This window comes from Lissotriton helveticus, chromosome 4_1 (genome assembly GCF_964261635.1).
Source record: "Lissotriton helveticus chromosome 4_1, aLisHel1.1, whole genome shotgun sequence".
NCBI lineage: Eukaryota > Metazoa > Chordata > Amphibia > Caudata > Salamandridae > Lissotriton > Lissotriton helveticus.
In genome coordinates, this window is record NC_136063.1 from 1280494608 (window position 1) to 1280513785 (window position 19178).

The 19178-nt window shown below is 47.1% G+C and overlaps 1 protein-coding gene across 1 annotated transcript in view; it reads right to left on the reverse strand.

The window, feature by feature from the left end:
• SYCP2L (synaptonemal complex protein 2 like) overlaps window positions 1-19178 on the reverse strand; it is a 1302345-nt gene that overhangs the window by 949685 nt on the left and 333482 nt on the right. The window contains exons 15-16 of the mRNA XM_078685781.1: window positions 8171-8246; window positions 3561-3676 (exon numbers count right to left, since the gene is read on the reverse strand). Of these exons, the coding sequence (XP_078541907.1) occupies window positions 3561-3676; window positions 8171-8246 (192 nt within the window). The remainder of the gene's footprint in view (window positions 1-3560; window positions 3677-8170; window positions 8247-19178) is intronic.

Below are 19178 nucleotides of genomic sequence, written 5' to 3' on the forward strand. Positions count from 1 at the left end.
GATTTCGGCACATTGATGGAAAACCCCAGCTCGTGCAGGAGGTCTGCCGTCATCTGAAGGTGGTGGACGACTGTCTGGGGCGAGCCCGCCTTCAACAACCAGTCGTCGAGGTAGGGGAAGACTGAAACCCCTAACCGGCGCAGATGAGCTGCGACCACCGCCATCACTTTCGTGAACACCCGTGGGGCGCTGGTAAGGCCGAATGGGAGCACGATAAACTGAAAGTGCTCGTGGCCTACCGTGAATCGCAGGTAACGCCGGTGGGCCGGCAGGACGGGGATGTGAAAATACGCATCCTGCAAGTCCAACGCTACCATCCAGTCTTGTGGGTCTAGAGCAGCCAAGACCTGAGCCAAAGCCAACATCTTGAACTTCTCCTTCCGGAGGAAGCCGTTGACGTTCCGCAGGTCCAAGATAGGACGCAGGCCTCCCTTGTCCTTCTTGGGCACCAGAAAGTAGTGGGAGTAGCAACCACACCCTACTTCTGGCCCAGGAACGCGCTCGATGGCCCCCTTGGCCAAGAGGGCCGTAACTTCCTCCTGCAGAAGTGTCAAGTGGTCCCCCGACACACGGTGGTTCTGCGGTGGCATGGCTGGAGGAGTGGACTCGAAGGGGAGGGCATAGCCCCTTCGAACGAGCTGCAGCACCCACCTGTCCGATGTTATCGCGCGCCAGCGGGAGTGGTGATGGCGAACCCTGCCACCCACTGGCGTCACGTGAGCCCGAAAGCTCGGACTAGGAAGGCTTGGATGCAGCAGCGGAGGGAGGCGTGGACTGACCACGCCGCTGGCCTCTACCGCCACCACGGCGGAAACCACGGCCGCCACCGCGCTGGGGAGCGTTCTGCGGCGCGTGGCTGGCAGCACGTGTGGGACCGCCCCTCCCTTGGCCACGAAAGGGGCGAAACGAACCCGTCTGCTGGCGCTGGGTCGAAAGACCCAAGGACTTGGCCGTGACCCTGGAGTCCTTGAAGCGCTCCAGCGCGTGGTCCGCTTTGTCACCAAACAGGCGACTGCCATCAAATGGCATGTCCATGAGTGCATTTTGGACGTCTGGCGAAAAGTTGGCAGATCTCAGCCAAGCATGGCGACGAATCGCCACCGTCGTGGACATGGCCCGTCCCAGTGAGTCGGTCGTGTCCAGACCACAACGGATCGAGTACCGCGCCGCATCCCGGCCTTCAACCAAGGCCCGGGTGAGCTTGTCCCGCACTTCCTGGGGGCATTGCGGCAAACACTCCTCGACCGTATCCCACAGGGAGTGGGTGTAGCGGCCCAAGAGGCACGCGGTATTACAAGACCGCAGTCCAGCGCTCAAAGAGGAAAAGACCTTTTTACCAAACTGGTCATACCGCTTTGATTCCCGATCGGGCGGAGCCGACGGAAATGCGGACTGCGAAGTGGAGGCCTGGATCACCAGACTCTCCGGGGAGGGATGGGTGGATAAAAAGGCAGGGTCGTCCGAGCATGGACGGTGACGCCTTGCAACATTCCGGTCAACCGGTGCACCGGAAGCGGGCCTGGACCAGGTGCCCAAAAAGGACATCCGTCAGGGCCTCATTAAACGGCAGCAGAGGCTCCTGGGGGCATGACTGCGGTTTAAACACTTCGGTCAGAATGTTCGGTTTGACCTTCGCGACGGGGAGCTCAAGGTGCAAGGCCTTGGCAGCCCTCATCAGGACCACCGAATAGGCAGCACCTGCCTCAGACGCCACAGGGGACGGGGAGACAAACCCAGGGTTGGGCGACTCGTCCAGGCCACTGGCATCACCCAGATCACCTACCCAGTCCACATCATACTGGCAGGCACGGGATAAAGGGTCCTCAGACCCCTCCCAACCCTCTCCATACTCATCCTCATCATACCCATATTCTGGGTCGACGATATAGACATCGGGGTCAACGGGCCCCATCGGCGTCGGATCCGGCGTCGGCCGACGCCGGTCCGACTCCGTGTCCGGAGTCGGGGAGGGAATGGGGGTGGCGCCGCGCGGCGTCGGTGCCGGGGACCCGACGCCGGCCGGAGCCGACGGCGGAGTCGCTGCACCACGCGGAGGCGGTACCACGGGTTGGCCCAAAGGAACCGACGCCGGAGAGGCCGGGAGACCAGCCGGCGACGAACCTGAGGGACCCAGCGGCGCCGGGGCCGGAGCCACCGGCGGCGTCGGGGCAGAAGCACCCGAACCGCTCGGGCCCCCAGACGGGACCGACGGCCCCGCAGGCGCCGTAGGCCCCGCCGGAGGAGACCTCGCCCTCATAGCAATGAGGAAGGCCTCGATCTCCTCACGCGACGCGCCTTCCCCAGGGACCGACGGGTATGGGGTAGACGGCGTCGGTGACCCACGCGGGGCCGCGGGGGTGGGGCCACCCGAGCCCCCGGCCGCATCACGCGGGCGTCGGGGGGAGTCGGGGGTGCGATGGCGACGCCCCGACTTCTTGTGCTTACCTGACGAACCGGAGGAATGGTGGCGACTCCCGGAGCGCCCATGGCGGCTCCGCGATCGTTCCCTCGACCGCTCCCTCGACCTCCGACCGGACCGGGACCGCTCTCGACGCGGGGCCGACACTCGGAGCTCGAGAAGCTTGCGGGACCGCTCCCGCCTAGCTTTTCCAGTCAAGGCCCGACAGTCGACGCAGGACTCCACGTCGTGGTCCGCGCCCAGACACCGGAGGCAGAGTCGATGGTGGTCGGTGACCGACATCATGCGGTCGCACTCGTCGCAACTCTTAAACCCAGGCATCCTACCGGCACCGTAGAAAGATTAAGTTTTACAAACACTTGGTCAAAAGACCGGAGTACTGCTCTTCGGATCTGCGCTAACTGGCGCGGAAAAAAGAAGAAATGACGTCAGCGCGCGGAGGCGGCGTCTATATACTCCAGCGATGTCATCACGGCGCACGACGCCGACGACGCGGAGCCGCAGGGGACGCCTGCAGACGACGCCTACCGACGCGCAGGGGTACTGCTACGCAAAAGTTTCCGGATCCAGACTGACGCCTGGGGATATTCTAAGGTAAGGAATCTAATACTAACCTGTTTCTTTCAGATATGTAATACACAGAATAAGCAAACATATGTCACATCATATAAACACGGGGCACTTTGAAACAAGGGTAGGTAGAAGTCTAATGATGCTACATACAGGTGCAGGATGTGGAGACAAGTAATGGGCACTTCGAGTTAAGATACTGTAAGGTGATCGTGGTAGAAGGCAAGAATCATCAGCAGGACAACAGGTACAAGAAAGACTAATAAACACACGTGGAGATCACTTCTCTCAAGCTCGGTGTTTGTTTCAATGGCACTCTGGTGACGCGACCCCCAAAGGTTTCTCAGACATGAGCTGAGTCCGTCAGAGAGAAGGGAACATCTCAAGCCTATGTGAAGTTGACTTTTAGGACAGCTCGGTCCGGGTCACCTGTGTTCATCCTATGTCCAGTTTCATGAAGTTCATAGATGCACCGTTATCTTACTGCTGGCACGTCATACCGTTTAAAGCATGCAAGCAATGTGTCACCTATGGCATAGTGCGGCTGACATTATTAAACATGTACACATACCACTGCCATGGAGTAGTCACTAAGCTGAGATGACAGGATGTCGGATGCAGAATCAGTTTTGTCTGAGTTCATCTGCTTCTTTTTCCACTCAATAAATGTCGTTTCATTGGTCTCCACTACAAAGACAGAGAAAAAATTGCTCATGATTATTATCCATTTCAAAGTTTGCTCTGAGACGTGCTCAGGTAACGTCTACATTACCGTATTACTCTGAATTCGGCCGGACTGGACGTATGTTCAAATACACCCAACATTTACAGTTAAAATATACTACAGTGCCAAATTGTGTTTGACGGAATGGTAAATCTTCAATAACTCTCAAACTGTGTTTCAGGAGATGCAGTTGCCCCAATCAGAACAGCGTATTCACACAAAACCAAAGGATAATGTTGTTAGTTGACACAAAACCTGATGTTACTCCCACAAAATGCAACAAAGGTAGAATGCCAGTGCTGATATATTCTTTTCCGCAATATTTACTTACACCAAAGTACAGACATCGGTTCAATACCTGGGTATATTGCTATTTAAATAGCCGTTTATTCACAATGAATTAAACATCGGACATTTTTTCTATTTTAATACATCTTTACAGATTGTATTCTTCACAAACAAGGACTTGGGACACAAAACAATAAAAGAATGTAATTTCAACCATCTCCTCGCTCAACAAGCATATCACATTCACACCACTCTCACTCGAACAATGGTAAAATACATAGGGTCAACCAAAATAAATTGCAATTTGATTGTAGGGGATAATGCAAACAAAGAATACACCACTACTGATTTAGCTTTCAGTTGTCAGAAAAAACATATAATAAACAATCAATGGGTGTATAAGCACAAAACCGGGTGACGTATAATTAAGGCACCAGGGTGGCAAAGGTTGACCCTACAAGGTCTACGCGTTTCGAATCCTCACTACTCCCGGGATTCTCTTCAGGACCTTAGCACGCTCTGCAAAGGAGACAAAAAAATGGAAAAGAGGACCAATTCTAAGTTTCTAATAGAGTGGTAGTACTCACCTAAAAACACTCCTGAGCACTACTACACCAAGAAATCCAAATTCAGCTCACCCAACAGTGGAGCAGGCGGAGATTTATCTAGAAATCAGAAAAGGAAAAAATCCAAATACAAGAGAAAAGAAGGTAGGATATTAGTGCCACTCCTCAAAGCTTGATATCTGTTCTAAATGCCAATGTAAACTCGTGGATTACCTGAGCGCGAAATCCAAAGTATTCTTCATTAAGGGCATTCTTAAATGACAGTGCGCGGCCAGCAGGGATAACCTTAATGGATAGTGTGTATATAGTTTAATGTCCACGTTCCCATGGCTGTGCAGCAGACGAATACAGTAATGACATCAATGCATGGTAGCACGCATAAATCACTGCTATCGAATCGTGCTTACCGGGCAAGGTTCGTGCTTCAAAACCCGGAAGTGGATTCAATCAAGTAGGTTTAAACCAGGCGGCGTCGGGACAAATTAGCAGCACACCGCGTCTCTAGAAAAAGGACCAGGGTAGAAAATATCAAACTCGGTCTTAGGCGGACTTGGGACGTGGGTTGTAAGCGCAATGTCTGGTCCCGGGGGCCGAACACTCACCGGTAGCTAGCCGCGTCTGGTTCCCAGGGTGAAAACTACGTCACTGGCCATCAGGCGGATGCAGGCGCATGCGTGGCTCTAAGCCGGATGGGAAATGTAGTTTCTACGGCGCGAAAAACTTTGCGTGGGAAACAAAGTTGCTGCAGCAGATTCGGTCTCTCTCGATTCAGAGGAGGGGGGGACAGGGGGGCTGCCAACACCAATATATGAAAGAACCATTAATTATGAGCCAAAACTCAGGTGTTATCCTGAGGATCAACTAGCGAAAAGTGTTGATAGGTGACAAAACGTAGCAAAATTAGCAAAAGACTGTATGTGGGAGAAAATATATTGGATGACAATATTCTTCACGTCAAGAATTAAAGCTTGTACATTTCAGATAGTTCGTTGAGACCTGACACGGCCGTGTCGAATTTAACAATTAGGAGGGCTTCTCTCTTAGACAGTTTTTGATCCCAGTCACCACCGTAGGAGTCTTTTTCTATTTTAGAAATGACTGTCCATCTCAAGTCATTTATCTGGTGTTGGCATCTATTCCAATGGTTCACCAAAGGAGCAGTCTCCACCCTCTGTTTTAACCTGGACTTGTGCTGCGAGATCCTTTGACGGATCTCTCGGTTGGTTTTACCAATATACAGTAATCCACACGGGCATTTTATTCCATAAACAACGTATTTGGATTTACAGTTGCTAAATGTTTGATGTTTCCAGGAGATCCCATTGTGTTGGAAGAGCGTCCCTTCCACAGTGAGGTCACAGCACAGGCATGTACCACATTTGTGGTGCCCTGTGATGGGTGGCAAACCCATCAGATGTCTTAGTGTGGGTTGTTGTTCCTTTACTGTCGCTGCTTTCACTACATAATTGGCAATAGATTTTTCTTTTTTGAAAGCAAATAGGGGAGATTCCTGTAAGCTCTCATGTAAATTCTTAACTAGATGCCAGTTTTGTCCTATGATTTTTTTCAGTTTGTTGGCATTAGGGCAAAAAGTCGTGACGCAAACTTGACGTTTCAATTGGACTTTCTTTTTCCGTTCAAGAAGGCTTTCCCTTGGTGTCCATCTGGCGCGTTTCATTGAATGGAAAAAGAAAGTCCAAATGAAACGTCAAGTTTGCGTCACGACTTTTTGCCCTGGACAGTCATTTCTAAAATAGAAAAAGACTCCTACGGTGGTGACTGGGATCAAAAACTGTCTAAGAGAGAAGCCCTCCTAATTGTTAAATTCGACACGGCCGTGTCAGGTCTCAACGAACTATCTGAAATTTACAAGCTTTAATTCTTGACGTGAAGAATATTGTCATCCACTATATTTTCTCCCACATACAGTCTTTTTACTAATTTTGCTACGTTTTGTCACCTATCAACACTTTTCGCTAGTTGATCCTCAGGATAACACCTGAGTTTTGGCTCATAATTAATGGTTCTTTCATATATTGGTGTTGGCAGCCCCCCTGTCCCCCCTCCTCTGAATCGAGAGAGACCGAATCTGCTGCAGCAACTTGGTTTCCCACGCAAAGTTTTTCGCGCCGTAGAAACTACATTTCCCATCCGGCTTAGAGCCACGCATGCGCCTGCATCCGCCTGATGGCCAGTGACGTAGTTTTCACCCTGGGAACCAGACGCGGCTAGCTACCGGTGAGTGTTCGGCCCCCGGGACCAGACATTGCGCTTACAACCCACGTCCCAAGTCCGCCTAAGACCGAGTTTGATATTTTCTACCCTGGTCATTTTTCTAGAGACGCGGTGTGCTGCTAATTTGTCCCAACGCCGCCTGGTTTAAACCTACTTGATTGAATCCACTTCCGTGTTTTGAAGCACGAACCTTGCCCGGTAAGCACGATTCGATAGCAGTGATTTATGCGTGCTACCATGCATTGATGTCATTACTGTATTCGTCTGCTGCACAGCCATGGGAACGTGGACATTAAACTATATACACACTATCCATTAAGGTTATCCCTGCTGGCCGCGCACTGTCATTGAAGAATGCCCTTAAGGAAAAATACTTTGGATTTCGCGCTCAGGTAATCCACGAGTTTACATTGGCATTTAGAACAGATATCAAGCTTTGAGGAGTGGCACTAATATCCTACCTTCTTTTTCTTCTTTTCTCTTGTATTTGGATTTTTTCCTTTTCTGATTTTTAGATAAATCTCCGCCTGCTCCACTGTTGGGTAAGCTGAATTTGGATTTCTTGGTGTAGTAGTGCTCAGGAGTGTTTTTAGGTGTGTACTACCACTCTATTAGAAACTTAGAATTGGTCCTCTTTTCCATTTTTTTGTCTCCTTTGCAGAGCGTGCTAAGGTCCTGAAGAGAAACCCGTGAGTAGTGAGGATTCGAAACGCGTAGACCTTGTAGGGTCAACCTTTGCCACCCTGGTGCCTTAATTATACGTCACCCGGTTTTGTGCTTATACACCCATTGATTGTTTATTATATGTTTTTTCTGACAACTGAAAGCTAAATCAGTAGTGGTGTATTCTTTGTTTGCATTATCCCCTACAATCAAATTGCAATTTATTTTGGTTGACCCTATGTATTTTACCATTGTTCGAGTGAGAGTGGTGTGAATGTGATATGCTTGTTGAGCGTGGAGATGGTTGAAATTACATTCTTTTATTGTTTTGTGTCCCAAGTCCTTGTTTGTGAAGAATACAATCTGTAAAGATGTATTAAAATAGAAAAAATGTCCGATGTTTAATTCATTGTGAATAAACGGCTATTTAAATAGCAATATACCCAGGTATTGAACCGATGTCTGTACTTTGGTGTAAGTAAATATTGCGGAAAAGAATATATCAGCACTGGCATTCTACCTTTGTTGTTGCACTTATTAGGCTCAGCCTTGCTGATTTGAGCCAGCCCTTTTTTGTTATTAACTCTCACAAAATAGCATGGACTATCAGGTTACTTAAAGAGAAAATATCGAATTTAATGTACACCCTGAGAAATTTACAATCCCAAAATCTCCTTGGAAGTAATGAGCCCCAAAAATACTTACAGGCGATTTCCGGGTTCTTGTCCCCAAAACTTAGGCTTTCCATTGGTTCCATCTTTATCTCCGGGGAAAGGGGGCTCTAAAGACGGGAAACAAGTTTGCTTAGAAAATAAATGAATTGGCCATTGATACATCCACGACAACTCACAAAGGCCAATACAATCGAACATCTGCTGCAACAAATCATTTCAGAACGCGAATACATTGCTATATTATCCTCACTACTGATCACGCCTGGAGTCCTGTGATTTAGGAGTTTGAAGGTACCCACAAATGTTCGCCCATGTATGACCAGTAGCAATAAGAGCACTGACAACCAGCTTTGCATTTCCAAGTTTACCAGCAAACTATTTTAACTTGTTCGAATTTCAGTGTGTAAGCACTGATTCACTTGGAGTAACTCAATACTAACATGACCATGCTCCTCTGGGAAGAACTGAGGTACAGTGGGCAAATATTTCCCTCCAAATGAATACATGTCCTTGATCCTGCCCTGTACTTGCTTCACCTCGGCACAGTTTCAAAGGGGAGAAGGCCAAGTTTAAGGTTGTGTCAAAAGATCAATCATGTTACCTCCTTTGCCTTCACTAGAACTGGAAGACTTCCACAGGACGGGAGTACTGTGTGTGATATTGGTTGTACAAATATCAGAAGCTAGTGGGATATTGTGCATCCCCTAAAACACTCGGAAAAAGCTTTCCACAAGGGCCCTGATGAATATAGGATTATTTATAACAGCAAATACCATGATATGCACTGAGCAAGCATATAGTTCTTTAGATGCACTTCTCAATGGTAACAGTCCCAGTGATGAATTTATTCTATAGTGTTCCTTGTTCTGTAAAAGAATCTTTGTTAGCCGATTGAAAAATGTTATCAACTCACTCTATCGCTGTTTGTTTACAAAATCACGTGTGTTGTAACCCAATGTTCTCCACCCTTATTTCCTTCTTTCACCCCCTCCGAAATCAGTCCAACACTCAACTGCATCCTCCAAGGCCTCAGTTTTACACAAACAGATTGATTCTTCTGCACTCTGGTACCAGATCTCGACAAGACTGAACTGGGTATTCCCACATAGAGGCACCTTCACCCTAGAAACCCAAACAGGTCCTGTCCATAAAAATATGACACTACGCACTCTACCTAACCAAAACCCACCTATACTTCTTCACTCAGGCAGGAACTGTACTCACCCTGCTTCAGTTCTCCTCCCCTGGGGTCCCATACTGTCCCAATGTCTCCACCACCAACAGGTTCTACTGCATCCCCTTAATTGCTGCTACGTTTCACTTCGTGTTCGTCACAATAATCACTGGCAAAGTCAGACTGCTGCTCTCCAACAGAGTTAGGCCTCTTTAGAATATCAACCTTAAATGTGAGTGGCCAGTATCAGAACTTAAAAGAAGGTAGCATCGTCCACAAACTTCCATAACTAGAGCCACCATCCGTTTCCCACAAGTTTCTAAGAAAAACTATTTATGGTGGTTTTAGGAAAAAAAGTGGTCCAGAGACTTAAATCATGAAAATAAAAACAGCATCTGCATGTGCAGAAAATATTTAAAGTAGACGATAGAGAATGTTGGTCAAACACAATGGTCCTAAACACCCTATGTGTGAATAAGTCCATTATCGTATCAGGACTGAAATTAGGGAGGGAATTTGTCGCGACAATTGATAAAGGATGCAAATTCAATGTTTTTTTCAGCAGCCTTACCAATTTGTGAGAAAAAAGGAAATTTCATTTGGTATATTTTGCTTAAACGTTTAGATATTTCATGGTTTAAGTGTTAACAATGGAAGCATAGGTGCAAATTGGCTTTACAGGGCCGCCTTCCCTGAACTTCTTACTTTACACCCTAGACGTTGGGCAGGCTGGTGGAGCCATAGCTTGATGCAGGGTAGCCGGATTCACCCCTCTTCCCCTTGCTGTACTGATCCCGTATAGGGCCTAGAGCCTGTTCCAGAGGCTGCTCTTCAGGTCCCTGTTAAAAGAGGCTGAAGGTCAGAGGGACACTTCCCAGCACCAATACACATTTGCAGAGTTCCCTGCAGATTGTGGTAGCTGATTCTTCCCAAAACCATGCGAGGACAACAAAGTTTGGGTTGATCAGGGGAATGCTGACATGTTTTACACACAGCAAGTACAGGATGTAAGATGACCCACTTTGACTTCAGAGTCGAGTACTGCAATGTCCTAACTAACCATTGCCTGCCACTAATCTAATCACTCCCGAGCTAGGTAAGGGGCTGAGAACACTTATGGGGTTGTATGATGAAACATCGCTTGAAAATACTCTGCCTGCTTTTTCCACCCATTTTTTACCCCGCATTTGTTTAGATTGCATATGCTTTTACAGCTTATGCCTTTACCACTCATTGTCCAGATATATATTTATATAAATAAACAATGAATTTGTGGGGGAAGACCCCCACGCCCATCCAGCTTACCTTAACTGCACGGTAAAGTCATATTGTAAAAGCATATGCGTTCCAAAAACATGCATTGTAAAAAATATGTGGTAAAGGTACTACGTGGGAAAAAACCTTGTAAAGGCTGTTTCCCCTTGTGAGCACTGTCTATGATGAAAGAGATAGGTGGTCTCTATAGTTCAGGCTTCTGGGTAGCGCCTCCAGCTGGCCTCAGTAGCTGGTACTCCTTCTAGGCAAACGTCTTCCTGCAGGGATGCCGCCTACTAAACACACTCTTAGTAAGCCGGACATACCTTTTTCAAAGGCAGATCTACAGCTCTCCTCCAGCATTTAATTGCACTTTTTTTAGGTGAAATTCCCTCTTTTGGTAGGCTGGTTGTCCGTGGCACCAGCCACAGATCTCAACTGTTTCCCTGGCACATGACTAGGCACTACCTACAATGGTCAAAGAGAAATCAGGAAACATCAGTTTTTGGCTCAATCCTCCTCTTACACTACTTTTCCAGAAAGTAATTGTTGATTCCTTGAGTCCTGTTCCAGAACCATTTCAAGGCGGTTGCCTTACTTGGTGTATACCTCACTTCCTGAACACAGACTGATCGTTTATCAGGGGCTGTTTCTGCAATTGGGGGCTGATTGGGGCGGGGGGAGTCTCCAAGAAGAGACCCATAAGATAAGCACACAGAGAAGTGAAGCCCTCACAATCAATAGCCATCAGCCCTTTTGGAACAGCACCTCTGGGGGAACAGAAGGAAGGATGTGACCTCAAAGGTTCAACCTGTCATATGGAAGGGAAAACGGGCGACTCCTCCCCGAGGCATGCCTCAAAGCAGGACCCAACCAAACTCTGGTATGGGAATATCGGTCACCATCGACCTACTGTCATACACAAGTAACTAGTCAGGAACATAGAATGAAGCAAGAGGACCTGGCTACACAACCCGGACAGAACTTTAGGGGTGAGAATAGGAGGAAACTCACTAGCACAGGGAATAAGGAAAAAGCCCTGGCCTGCATCTAGGATTTTAAAACACGGTGCCACCATTGTCAAGCTTATGTCAGCTGGCAAGAAGTCAGCAGTCCTGACTCTAAGGAAGGTGCACTTGCTGCGCTCCTCCAGACCAGAGAGCCTGCCCAGATCTTCAGTACCATTCTCCATACATGGTTCTAGCAAACACAACTCTTACATGCCTAGGCCACAAAATGTCAACATGCGATTGAAACTTAGTTGGGTTAATCAGTGCATGTTCACAAAATCATGCAGCGGACACTTCTGTCTTAAGACTTCAAGAAATTGCATTGCAGCATCTTCATGAACATTTTCAAACCAAAAATATGCATAGGTTCTACCATAACCGGTGTATCAGAATTTGGGACTAACATCAATCTGAGCTTGCTTAAATCTTGCCAAAAACCAACATGCCGACTATTTAAGGCAACATTAATTTGGGTAGAAGCTTTTCTACATAGGCATGTCAAAACATCCACAAAATACCCAAGCTTATGGCTGTCCTGATCCCCAAAAGCGTTGGGGTTAATATCTGGATGTTGCCATCTCTGGCGGGTCCAGATTAGGGACAGAAAAACAAGCTCTAACAAAGAAAAGATTTGATAAAAACACACAAGGTGAAAGAAGTGGAATTTTTTGCTGGTAATTGGCCTTTAAAAAGAAAACATCTGGAAAGGAGAGTGAATTTATTCGTCTCCTGCGAGAATATTTTAAAATTTCCAAAAAATCAGCATTGCGATCAGAAAAAGGGTGATGGAGCAAGTGAAGTTTGATAACTTTGACAGACTCATTTATTGATAAGAATGAACTGATCTAAAAAAAAAAACGTTTTTATCTGCAATGTATATTTGAACATATTGAATAAAGTAATACTGACTGACTGACTTACAGGCAAAGAAAATATTCAAAGTGAAAAAGTAATTATTATTGGATTGATTATGAAAGTTTACATGATAAAAATAACACTACAAATAACAAAATTCAAAGTTTTCCAACTGCTTTTCCTCTTCCAGGATCACCAGTAACCTCTGCAATTACTGATCCTCGTTTTTGTACGGATTTGGTTTAAAATACTTGTGAAAATTCAAATATAGCGGATATCCTCAGACCAGTTCTTGTGTCTAATGTACCTTCAAAATTTAAAGATTTGTATTTATATTAATGTGTAATGCGATTTCTAGCAGGAATCTGTATTAGAAGTTTTTTAGTTTTGTTTCTATTGGGGTAGGTGTGTTACATATTCATTAGAATATTTATATTAAAATGTGGTAGGAACTCTGAAATCTTCGTACATGAATGGTTCCACACAACGGCCCTGGGTGACAGTTGCTGCAGACTTTCAAGTGAAGGGTCCATGTCCAGTGGGCTCCTCTTATGCGTGGAAATACATTTTTAAGAGACCTACCAGATGTTTCTAGAGTCCTCTCTTAACATAGTTGCAAAAAAACGTTAGAGATGGACAAAGTTGCTGAATCGTACACATCACCAACACAAGATACATCCACATACAATTATATGTTCTGTTGGTGCTGTAGACTACTCCCACAAAGCTAGGTAGGCACCACATGGCGATGCAAGGCACAGAAGCAGAATAAATGCCAGTCCTCTTCAGGCACCTCAAACGAGAGTGACCTGCTACTACTAATCACCTGGAGATGGTAAATCAGAGCAGGCTTCTTCCAGTAGGGCTTCCATCAAAGACGTCAGCCTGGGATTCTGCTTTAGAAGTAATCCCTACTGTGTTTTCTCATTCTCCTCACCCCATACTACTGGAGCTCTGCAGCAATTAAGCACAGCCAAAACTCAAGCACCCAGATTTCGACCAAAGACAATTGAAGTTTATTGAGGTGAACTCTCCACCTACTTCTCCATTCAGGCTAGGCCTAGAACAGGGAGTTCAATTCGATGAACAATGACAGCAAGAGCACTATCAAAGAATGTAAAAATTCATCCAAGAATACAATGACAAAATCATTTTACTGATGGGAACTGGTCCCATTATGGAACGTCAAAGCGGCTTCCAGAAGGCCATTGATCTGCATCAGATCTCAATGTTTTCATATTATTCCCAGAAAAAAGATCTGCAACTGAGTAGTAGACTTGAAACCAAAAGAACGGTGGCTAGTGCACATAGCAGAGGAGTGGGTGACATGTTGGCATCACTCACCCATACCGGTCACAGCATATAGCAAGTAGGTCAGTTGATCACAAGTCAAATCTAGTCCTCTGCAAAATGATTTGATTGAGCTGCTGTCTTGTATAAACAGCAGGGGTAATATAGTTAAAGCTTGTCTCGTGCTATAACTGAAAGTTCACAAGTCAAATCCAACTCTCATCTTCTGGCCTGAAATTCATGGCACATAGCACTCCATGTAGGCATTCCAAATCTAGGTCATTAAAAGCCTGCTTCATGTAGGGAGAAGACACCAACCAGCACATTGATATTCACTGTAGGACGAAACTGAGATTAGAGATAGTAGGTGTGTGTGGGAGGGGAGGGTGGAGTGATTCAACTAGGGACAAAACCAAACATGCCAGTGCTTTCAGAACTTTATTGGCTAGCTGCTTCCCAAATAGTCTATTCAAAAGGTTTAGCTTGCACTGTGGGTGATTGATCTGTCCAGTGGACTGCCTGGTTTGGAAATCACCACTTCTCCTGTAGTAGGAGAAAGCCTCTTGTCAGCTCCAGGAGACAGATCGTATAAGCCACCCATGTATGTCTTAGAACACTCAAAGGAACCCAGTAGTGCTGGGGGTTTTACTTCCACCAACATCCTGATCTCTGGCACACACATCCTGGCATCTAATTGTTCCTTCCATCCAGATGGATGTGAGCAATGACTGAAGTTAGCCAGTTGAGTACAAGGTGAATGAAAGTGCAAGAAAAAAAGGCACGAGTAGTACTCAAAGGCGACCTCAGTCCAGGTACGATGCAGAGTTATGTCAATCTCGTTAAACCCTTTCAATGCTGGTCTACCACAGAAAACATGGAAACAGTTTTCCCACAACTTGCTAGGGCAAAGGAGCAGTCAACAACATATCACAACTTTTTCTTAACTGTAGCATGGTTAACATTAGCCAGCAAAAGGTCAGCATTAATCCTAGGGTCAACTATACATCGGATTTTCACGGTGTGCAGCTCGTCCTCAGGTCTAGTAAAATATCTTCATATTGCATTGCTAGCATCTGCAACTATCTTTAAGCAGACACAGAGCATCTCCAGTTAAAATGCCTTCCATTTTGCATAAGCACCGCAAATGGCATTTGTTTATTGCACGGATGTGTCATTGTTGAACTCGGAGATCGAGCACCCACCATAGGCCTGTGGTGGCTCAACATCACTAGCACTACGAATCAAGTCATGTAGTGGTTGTTCTTGGCCCAGCTTGCAAACCTATGGTAAGATAAGCCCAGGGACATCAGAAGCAAACAACTTCAATCCTCATGGTTGATATCTAATAACCCATGCTGGCCAATGAAAGGGCTCCGGCACCTGGTCCAAGATTCGTCTTCCGTCTTAGAGGTTTATTTAGAGTTTTGCAGACAGGGTCCTCTTTCACAAATATGGCAGTGTATGCTGTAAGCCAAACGGACAAACCACCCACTCTATTTGGAGTCGAGTGGCCCATCCTGTTTCTGCCATCTGTCATTTTAGATCAATGGCCACAATGGAGTTTGGGCCAGTGATCCAAGTACCTGTGACTATCCAAATCACTTAGACTGAACAGTCCGACATTGCTTTTTTTTCCTTTTAGGGCCACCAGAAAAAGCCTGGTAGTCCAAACCTCCACTTCCTGGGAGAAGCTGGAAGGGGAAGGGGTTTCAGGGCCTGTTAGAACTGGCTATTTCTGGTAGGCTAAGGCTGATGCCAAAGCCAGGCAGAAACCACCATTCTAGTCAGGGCAAGGAAGTCACACGCCAAGATAACCCCTGCTCACCCCCTTGGTAGCTTGGCACGAGCAGTAAGGCTAAACTCGGAGGCAATGTGTAAAGCATTTGCGCCAGCACACAACAGCAACAACATCCAAGGCACACCACAAAAGGAACTCCACACAAGGTTATATAAAAATAACTTCTGTATTGTCAAAACACATCAGATAAAAATCACACATGTACATTGTACCAACTGGCACGGGCAATTTTCATAAGGGATTATTTACAAGACAGGGCCGCAGGGGCCACTGTCAGAATCAACACTTTTAGAAATAGGAATACTGTCAGAAATTAGAATAAAAGGATATAAAATCACTGTAGCACAAAATAACAGTTACAAATCACAACCAGTATCTACTGGTAACAGGTAAGTACCACCTACGCAACCCTAACCACCTTAGGAGAATGTCACGCAGGGGACCAGGACCTCACTAGGACCACCTGTACTGGAAAGAACAACCACCTAAGAATAAAATACATTTAGGGGTATCAGCAAGAACACATTACACATGATGCATCAAACATTCAGAGGTGTAGGGAAAAAGGTAAACACGATGTATAAAAACACATTCAGCGGTGTAATAATAAGGCACATGATGCATCATAAACTCATTCAGAGGTGCAGGGAAAGAAAAACACATGATGCATAAACCAACACATTCAGAGGTGTAAAATCAAAGAAGACACATGATGCATATAAACATTCAGAGGTGCCAGACCATAACTCAATAGCGCAAAAACACATGATGCCTAAAAACATTCAGAGGTGTAAGATCAAGGTGCGTAATCATATTAAATGCATTACATTTCCTAGCACCATATCACATTGCACAAAACTCACATTAGGCAATTACCATCACATGGATAATCACATTGTGCCTAAATAAAATCACATGCCAGCCCCCATCTAATAAAGGGACTAAAGAGCCCTGTGTCCAGAATGTCAGGGCGAGCTGCCAATGCAGCGCCAGTCAGGGGTGCGCCACTGGCGCAAAACCTAAACGTTGCAGGTGCCCACTACTTGCTGGGCACCTGGGAACCACACAAGACCTAAATGGTGCAGCTACCCACTAATTGCTGGGCAGCTGGGAATCAAAACTGTGGCAGGGCTCTCACTAGCCCTCAGGGACCCAAAACTGCGCCAACTGGGAACCTTCTCGAACTGCACACGTTGGAGCCACACAGGCTCTGGACATCACACATGTCCCAAACGTTGGAGCCACACAGGCTCTAAAATCACAGTGCCCCTATGGTCGTGGGAGCCTAGACAGGCTCTAAACAAGCATGTCCCCAGGGAGCCTCTCGGGGCTTGTCAACAACTATGGCCCCCTTCATTGGAGTCCCTCGGAGGGGACTCGAAATACACTGGTGCCCCAAAGCCTCTGCGGCTCGAAATACACAAAAATGCCCCCGGAGCCTCTCTTGGGCTCCACCGACATCACTGGGGCCTCGTGGGGGGTCCCTTGCAGGGGGGACTCGACATAGCAAAATGCCCCCGGAGCCTCTCGGAACAAGGATAGCCCAAGCGGGGGGCGGGGGGGTGGGCACCGGCAATGTGCCCAGACGCCCACCTCCCCTCACGTGTACACAGGGCCCCACTCACCGGCTTCTCCGATGCTGGGGCGGCTCTCCTCTGGGCAGCGCGGGGCTCTTTACGATACCGGAGCCCCGCCTGCGCCTGTCACCTCTCTCCTCTCACGCCCAACATTTCCGGTCTCCCTCTCCACACGGGAGACCGGCAATGAGGAAGGCAGGCTTCTCCCTGCAGGGGGAAGAGGAAGTGGCCGCCTCGAGGCCCCGCCCACGTAGCGCCGTGTTTGCGCTTGGGGGGCAAAGTAAAGCGCTCACAGCGCTGCAAGCAAAAATAGAGCGCTTTCAAGCGCTGGGGGAAATAAAGCGCTCCAAAGCGCTAGAAAACAGATAGAGCGCTCCCAGGTGCTCAGGGGGGAAATACAGCGCTTCCAGGCGCTATAAATACCAATCAAGCGCTCCCAAGCACTTAAGCTTCAACAGGCCTGGGTAAAGGTAAGGAAAAGGTCTCTGCAGAAAAATGCATCTTCTCCATGCTGCCAAAGGTCCCAGAGATTCCAAGGGGCAAAGCAAAGTCCCCCCAATCAGCCCAGGCCAGGCAGAGGGGTCCCCCAGAAGTCCTCCAGGCATCCAGGAAGGTCCATCAGGTGTCCAGGGGCTGGGCTGGGCAGGGCCCAGGGATTCCCCTGGGCCCAAGCAGCAGCACGCCCCTGGCAGATTCAAATCCAAAAACAAGAACATTTTGGAAGGGGACACAGCCCCTTTTTATACTGTAAAATCCTTTGTCTAAAGGGTGCAGGCAGTGTGAGAACCAGCTAGGACTGGTTATAGGGAATTCCTTTGACTGTGAGGGGCAGAGGCGACAGCCGCCCAGCGGGAGGTGGAGCCAGCATTGTGGCAGGCAGGCACAGCCTCATTCACTCCCAGGTGCCATCTCCTCCCACTTCCCTGGCAGCAGATGCAGCCTTTCATCCACGGGCTGACTCAGACAACCTCCGGGGGCTCCCCAGCTCCTGTCATCCTCAAACCAGACAGTCAATCCACAAGCGGGCCCAGGCACTCCTGGGCCAGGCTCACCAGCCAATCACACGCCAGACACAAATTACACAAATATGCCAACTTCTAAAAGTGGCACTTCTAGACTAGACACAATCATGCCGCATACACCATTTTGCAGCATTTAATCTCACGAGTTCGCACATATCAAACTCGACCCTGCACTCCCCACACATCAGGAACTACCATGGGCATACATATTCCCCATTCATTCCTATGGGAGGGCAGGTCACTCACCACACATACACAGAGAGCTCACGCACTTTACACTGTACCACAGTGAAAAAGTGCGCAAAGGCCTAAAACCATCAACACTAGGTTCCAGAAACAGGCTAGGAACAAGCAAAAAGTTTTGAGGTGAACCTGCCAAAAAGGGCCAGGTCCAACAAGGCCACATTCTTTTTGTTTTACAAAACCAATCTCCTGCTTTCAGTGTTTTTTTTTGTAAAACACATGATAGATGGAAGGCACTCCACAAACTTAAAATCCCTTCAGAAGAGCCATAGTGGCAGCAGCATTTCTGAATCCATGAGACAGACTTATATCTGCAAATATGGTGGGTAGTAGTCCGCCAGTGGGAATGGAGGTTATCTCCATCCCCTGACAAACAGGCCCTCTCACCTAGCACTAAATGAGGTCCTTAGTGACAGCTACTGTGAAATGACCTTCTTGTTAGCATGGTAAATCTCACTAAAGGTCATTACACAAGCACAGACTGTATTAAAGAGTAAACAGCAGAACTCTCATGTACTCGATACACTGACGAGAATCGACAAAATTGAGTTACATTGAATAGTGATGAGATGAACAATCACTTTCAAGCTGTTGCAGAGACATTCGTACACAATATGAAAAAACATACATGAAAATTAAATTCTACTCATAAAATTCCATTTGTGCTTAGAAAAAAATGTGTGTTTCAATAAGGTTTTTGATATATATTGAGAATGTGTCTACGGTTAAACACTTTAAACGTACAATCTGAATGGGGCTACCCAGTAAACAAGAATTTTTGTATTTTTTCAAAACTCCTTATCTTGTAAATTTTTT